Source organism: Nothoprocta perdicaria, unplaced genomic scaffold (genome assembly GCF_003342845.1).
Source record: "Nothoprocta perdicaria isolate Ctin4 unplaced genomic scaffold, notPer1 scaffold_143, whole genome shotgun sequence".
NCBI lineage: Eukaryota > Metazoa > Chordata > Aves > Tinamiformes > Tinamidae > Nothoprocta > Nothoprocta perdicaria.
This window is the reverse complement of record NW_020454572.1, coordinates 748098-754287: the sequence shown is the minus strand read 5'-3', so window position 1 is coordinate 754287 and position 6190 is coordinate 748098. Positions and strand designations below refer to the sequence as shown.

General features: G+C 66.0%; 3 protein-coding genes across 3 annotated transcripts in view; 1 reads left to right on the top strand and 2 right to left on the bottom strand.

Annotated features, from left to right (window-relative positions):
• The window catches only part of ZNRF1 (zinc and ring finger 1), an 18613-nt gene extending 16128 nt beyond the window's left edge, over window positions 1-2485 (top strand). Inside the window, exons 2-5 of the mRNA XM_026034441.1 lie at window positions 81-176; window positions 705-810; window positions 1018-1108; window positions 1467-2485. Of these exons, the coding sequence (XP_025890226.1) occupies window positions 81-176; window positions 705-810; window positions 1018-1075 (260 nt within the window). The 3' untranslated portion in view covers window positions 1076-1108; window positions 1467-2485. The remainder of the gene's footprint in view (window positions 1-80; window positions 177-704; window positions 811-1017; window positions 1109-1466) is intronic.
• A 531-nt stretch (window positions 2486-3016) lies between these two features.
• LDHD (lactate dehydrogenase D) lies at window positions 3017-5828 on the bottom strand. The gene is made up of 11 exons (XM_026034334.1): window positions 5763-5828; window positions 5546-5658; window positions 4949-5090; window positions 4733-4874; window positions 4460-4619; window positions 4189-4388; window positions 3990-4118; window positions 3777-3904; window positions 3588-3678; window positions 3388-3499; window positions 3017-3318 (listed from the first exon to the last, which is right to left on the bottom strand). The coding sequence occupies exons 1-11, from the start codon at window positions 5826-5828 to the stop codon at window positions 3153-3155; spliced, it is 1449 nt and encodes a 482-aa protein (XP_025890119.1). The 3' UTR covers window positions 3017-3152.
• A 130-nt stretch (window positions 5829-5958) lies between these two features.
• LOC112943197 (chymotrypsinogen 2-like) overlaps window positions 5959-6190 on the bottom strand; it is a 2055-nt gene continuing 1823 nt past the window's right edge. The window contains exon 6 of the mRNA XM_026034333.1: window positions 5959-6143. Coding sequence (XP_025890118.1) covers window positions 5982-6143 — 162 coding nt within the window. The 3' untranslated portion in view covers window positions 5959-5981. The remainder of the gene's footprint in view (window positions 6144-6190) is intronic.

The following is a 6190-nucleotide window of genomic DNA, read 5'->3' as shown; positions in this document are numbered from 1 at the left end:
GCCCGCGCGCCGGGCGCCGCCGCCGGGCCCCTCGCCTCCCCGCGCTCACCACCGCTCTCTCCTCTCCGCTCTCCCGCCAGGTTTCAAGTGCCCCATTTGCTCTAAATCCGTGGCTTCTGACGAGATGGAAATGCACTTTATCATGTGTCTGAGTAAACCTCGCCTCTCCTACAACGGTAAGTGGCCGCGCGCGGCGGGCGCCGGGTCCTGCGCTGTGGGGATGGCTGCGGGCAGGCTGGGCAGAGCCGCACGCTGCGGGCAGCTCGGGCAGGCGGCACCGCGGCGCTCCCTTGGCCGTGCCAAGAGGGCTGAGCTCAGCTGGGCGGCCTGGCTCGCTGGGCCCTGCGCCGCCCCGGGCGCCCCTAGCCCCCTTACTTGCGCATTGCCCTCTGCCTGTGTTGCTCACCCTGCTTGCTGTGCTGGGGGAGCTCTCCTCACCCACATCCTGCCTCGTGAGCGCAGCGGACACGTGTCCTCCAAGGCAGGTGCTCCAGCGGGTCGCCTGCCTTCCTCCAGGGGATAACTCACACCCATCCTGGTGGCAGCACGCTCCGGGGGGCTGAGCACGGGGGCGGCAGGTCTGCTTCCAGCTCTGTTGCTCCGGGGGGCTGGGGTGACCCTCCTGTCCTCTCCCCACCACCCGGGACCCCTCCTGTGCCCGCGGGCTGCCGTGGCACCACGCGTCTCACCGTTCCCTTCTRCAGATGACGTGCTGACCAAGGACGCCGGCGAGTGCGTGATCTGCTTGGAGGAGCTGCTGCAGGGGGATACGATAGCCAGGCTGCCCTGCCTCTGCATTTACCACAAAAGGTACCGCGCGGTGCTGGCGGGCACCGGGGTGACAGAGCGGGGCCCGCGCCGCGTGGAGGGGGACAGCGACGGGGCAGGTGACACTTGCCRTTGCCTGTCTCTCCCCGGCATTCGCGGGGCGTCCAGCAGAATGGAGGGGCTGTGAGGGGGACAGGCCGAGGTCTGGTTCCAGGGSGCACGGTGTGTGATGCTCTCTCCTCTCTCCAGCTGTATAGATTCATGGTTTGAAGTGAACAGATCTTGCCCAGAGCATCCTTCTGATTGACCCCCTGGGCGTGCTTGCTGACTTCTCTCTAAGGTGAGCCCGGGGCCGGCGGGGCACAGAGCAGCCCGTTTCGCGGTGAACCCCAGCGTTGGGCCATGCTCATCCGCAGGGCTCTCTCTAGCATTCCCTCTGGTCCTTCGGGGGGTGCTCGTAGCAGTGCTCACCCACGAGAGGCCACGGGGAAGGACCTGTGCCCTGCCAGGGCGGGCAGGAGCACACACGAGCACAGCTCCTTTTCCAAACCTGCTCTGAGTGGGTCGGCCATTGGAGGGGAACGAACGGGTCTCGGCTACAGGCTAAGTGCTGGACAACGGGGTGGACACTGCTCCTGTGCCCGCGGCATGGGCCACGCTGCGCTGACGCTCACCCAGGCTCGTCTCTGTCCCCACAGGGCACCTTGCTATACCTGCTGTACCTCCTCTCCCTGTCCCACCCGCCCCRTCTGGAGTTTTGGGTTGACTTCAAATTCCTCAAGAAGAAGAAGAAGAAGAAAAACRAAAAAAACAGAAACTTGAATCCACTTGGGACAACAGCGATTTTTTTATTTTATTTTATTCTTTTTATTTTTCTTTTTTAATTTAAAGGATTAAAAATATATATATATATAACATCCAGGAGAGACAGTGTCAGAAAAGCTGAGCAACCTGCTCTCCCGTCTGCGCCTGCCGGCACGGGGAGACACCTGCCCACCAGGGAGGCTGTGGGGCCGCCCTTGCCGCCCTCGGCCCAAACCCTGCCATGATGTTTGGCTCTTCTTCCCGAAGCGAACGGAAAAGTTGCCAGGGGACAGCCGGCCAAACGGAGCACGCGGTATTCCTCGCTGGCACCCTCATCTCCCGCCTGGACTCGCCTGGCACCCCGGGGGCTCTGCTTGGTTTTTTTTTGCACTGACTTAAACGGGGACTTTTCTCCTCTGTCCCGTCTCCCTTTTGGAGATCTCCGACTCGGACCTGGCAGTGTGAGACAGGGACTCTGCCCCACGCCGGGAGCGGGGCCACTGCTCTTCCCCTGCAGAGGAGCTGAGAGTTGGGCCCTGGGGGGGGTCTGTCTTTCAAGTGTTTACAACAACAACAAAAAAAAAAAAGAGAAAATCAACAAAAAAAAAGAAGAAAAAAAAAAAAGCTTCGTGTTGACTGGCGTGTTCTTCGATTTGAGCTTCCCTGCCCCGGTGATGTTTACAGACTGGTCACTCTTTAACTCAGCTATAACCACTCAGAGACTGAACAGCCGCAGCCCCCGTCCCGTCGCCGTCGCACTCCTTGTTGCCAAAAATGCCCCTTCTCCCCCCTTCCCCTTTCCGTCGCCTTTGGAGCTGAGGAAGCTTGGAGGGAGGCGCTGGGAGAAGGCCTCCCGCCAGCCCCTGCTTGCCAGGGTCCCGTCCGGGCACCAGCGGCCTCCCCCCCCAGCCCCCAAGAGCTGCTTTGATGCGTTTCCCCACTGCAGGGAATGCTGAGGCTGAGTCGTTTTATTGCAGTGTCCCCCTCCCCGTCCCTGTCCCCGTCCCTGTCCCCGTCCCCTCCCAGCGCGGCGGGCTCCTTTGCATTGGTGAGACCTCTCCTGCTGGTGGCCATGCCCCTGCGGGAAACGTTTCTGTATTTATATATGAAAAAAACTCCCGGGAAAACAACAACAAAATGACGAAAAAAAAAAAAAAAAGAGTTCAGAGCTTGGGGGGAAGCTTCCTTCATTAGTCAAGGTGTTTTGATATGGTATTAAAACAATGTTCAATAAAATATTCACTGTTATTTTATTTCCCTGGCTTTCTTGGCGCAGCGCGCGCTGCCTGCCGGGTTCAGGGCTTGGCAGCGCCTGGCACGGCGGGCACGGCGGGCACAGCGAGCATCGTGCCTGGCACGGTGGGCATGGCGGGGGCAGCTGCGCACGCGGCAGCCGTGGGGACGGCGATCCGGAGCCCAAAGGCCATGACAGACGACATGGACATCAGGCACGTTTGGTTTATTGGAGCTTTCCGAGGGCTGTGACCCACCAGACCACGGGCATGGGGCCCACGGGGGCCAGGGTGCCCTGGGAGCCGGACAGGGCCCATTCCGTGGGGTGGGTGGGTGCTCGGCCACGGTCACAGCACCTTCCCGGGGTTCATGAGGTTCTTGGGGTCTAGAGTGGCCTTGATTTGGCGCATGGTGGCCAGGCCCTGCTCACCCACCTCCTCACGCAACAGCTCCCGCTTGCCCAGTCCTATGCCGTGCTCCCCGGTGCAGGTGCCATCCAAGGCCAGCGCTCGCCTGTGGGATGGCGGCGTCACGAGGGGCTGCGGGTGGCCCCGGTGCAGCCCCAATGCCSCCTGCGCCCACCTGCCCAGGCGCTGGGTGAAGTCCTTGATGCGCTGGGTCTCGTCCAGGTCCTCGGGGTCGAAGATGAGGAGGCAGTGGAAGTTTCCGTCACCCACATGTCCCACCAAGGGCCCTGTGGGGACACGGAGGCATTCAGGGCTYGGCACGATCCCTGGGCCGGGGCACAAGAGTGCCGGTAAAGACGGGTGCCCGTGGCTTACCGGTGAGGCCAGCCTCCTGCAGGTCCCTCTTGGCCTCCACCACGATGTCGGGGAGGCGGGAGATGGGCACGCAGACGTCCGTGGAGTAGCCCTGGCGAGGGGCACTGCTCTTGCCGCAGCCGGGCGCCCGCCCCAGCGGCGCTGGGCACGGGGCCCACAGCGGCGGCGGTGCCAGGGTCCCCCCCTCACCTTGCAGCCAGGCCGCAGGGCCAGGGCCGCGTACCAGGCGTCGTGGCGGGCGGCCCAGAGGCGCTGGCGCTCCTCGACCTCCTGGGCCCAGGCGAACCTGGAGCCGCCGTGCTGCTGCACCAGCTCCTCTGCGGCGGCGACGTGGGAGCCTGTGGGGCCTGTGCGGGCGCTGGGCCGCCCCGCTGCCCGGCCCCGCCATGACCCCAGCGCTACCTGTTTGCTGGACCTGTTCGGCCACGCTGTGCTGGGAGCCGTGGAGCTCCATGAAGAGCGTGGGTGCCACAGGCAGCTTCAGGCCGCTGTGGCGGTTGCAGGCGTCCACCATGACGTCGTCCAGGAACTCTGGGCAAAGGAGGCGCCGTGAGCTTCGGAGGACGGTGCCACCCTCTCTGCAGCCCTCCTGGCCACGCACCGATGCGGGCTACCGGCACGGCAGTCTGCAGGATGCTGACGGTGCAGTCCACRGCCGCCCGGACACTGGGGAAGGCGCTGACGGCCGCCACCATGGCCTCGGGGACAGGGTGCAGGCGCAGCGTGGCCCGTGTCAGGAAGCCCAGGGTGCCCTCGGAGCCCACGAAGAGCGACGTCAGGTCGTAGCCGGCCGCGCTTTTCCTGCCATGGGCACCAGGTGAGGGCGGCCGCCCCGGTCCTGGCACCGGCGCCAGCTCCGAGCCCGTGGCTACCTGAAGTGGCGGCCTTCCCCAGCCGTGTGGAGCAGGCGCCCGTCCGGCAGCACCACGCGCAGGTTGAGCACGTTGCTTTTCATGGTGCCGTAGCGCACGGCGTTGGTGCCCGAGGCTCTCGTGGCCGCCATGCCGCACAGCGAGGCGTCTGCCCCCGGGTCTGCGGAGATAACACCCAGGCAGCCGTGCCCAGCAACCCCCTGACGCCCCCAGTTCCCCCCGTGCTCCRGACCCCCCAGCTGTGTCACGAACATCACCCGGCCCACACGGTACCAATGGGGAACCAGAGCCCGCTGGAGTGCAGGTAGCTGTTGAGGGCCTTGCGCGTCACACCAGGCTCCACGGCCACTGTGAAGTCCTCGACRCGCAGCTCCGAGATGCGGTCCATGCGGCTCAGGTCAAAGCACACGCCGCCCTGGAGCGGCTGGCTGCCTCAGCAGGGCCCGGGCACGGCCGCCCCATGGCGCGCAKGTCGCCCTACCTCCGCACCTGCACAGCGCTGACGCCGCCCTCGAGGCCGGTCCCGGTGCCAAAGGGCACCATGGGCACGTCGTGGCGGTAGCAGAGCGCCGCCAGCTCCTGCACCTGATGCACATCCTGGGGCCACACCACCACATCTGGAGGGGCACATCTGCAGCAACACAGCAGTCAGAGCYGCCCCCACCAGCACCTAGCAGGGATGCTGGGGGAGCCAGACCTRGAACACTCTGAGCCAATGCCCAGCACTGCCCACACCGGGGAGTCCAAGATGGGCTGGGGCTGGAACTGCCCTTTGCACATAGGGTACAGCCCGTGGAGCTGGGAGGACCCAGAGCCCCTGAGGGAGTTGACGTGCAGGGAGCCTTGGCTGGCGTAGGGGGCTCAAGCTGGGGGTAGGGGCTGCCTGGGGTAGAGCTGGGACAGGGTGGGTTTGGGCTGAGCAAAGAGCCCTCAGTGGGGGACATGGGACGGGACATGGTTGTGCAAGGAGCCCCTGCAGCGGGCATGGCAGGACAGGCCATGCAAGGAGGCTTGCACAGGGGGGACAGGCTGTGCGGGGGACACATGTTGGGGGGCCCCTTGGCCTCGCGCAGCCCCGGCACCAACCTGTGCATGGACTCGTCGCAGCCGTGCTGCTCCCGCACGGCACCGCTGCACGACACATTGGGCACCCCAGCCACGGCCTGCAGAGCCTCCAGCAGCGCGGGGGGCAGCGGGCGCTGCGGGCAGCGCGGCCCATCAGGCGAGCGCCAAGGCAGCCCCCGGCACGGCCGCAACCCCGCTCCCCCGGCCCGACATGCCCCRGCCACCACACGGGGCCCACCTTAGAGCAGCAGCCGCGGCGCCCCGCGGGCCCCGCCAGCCCCAGCAGCCGCCGCAGCAGCGCCATGGCAGCACCGTCCACCCCAGCGGCGACGCGCGGCCCTGCAGGCCCCAGCGCCTTAAGGTGGCTCCAGCTCCGCCWGCCCGCCCTGTCCCCRTCCCCTGCACAAGGAAGCGGAGGCCCCGGGTGGGCAAGAGCGTTTATTGTTCATGGCCGGCCTCAGTTGGCCGCCAGGATGGAGTCGATCCAGGAGCGCAGCTCGGTGACGCGGGCGTAGACGGCGGGCACGGAGGGCGAGCAGTTGCTGCTGCCCCACGACACGATGCCCACCAGGGTCCAGGCGCCGTCCTTCTGGCAGACCAGCGGGCCGCCGGAGTCGCCCTGCGGGCAGGGCAGGCGGCTGAGCGGGGCGCCGCGCTGGCCGGGCC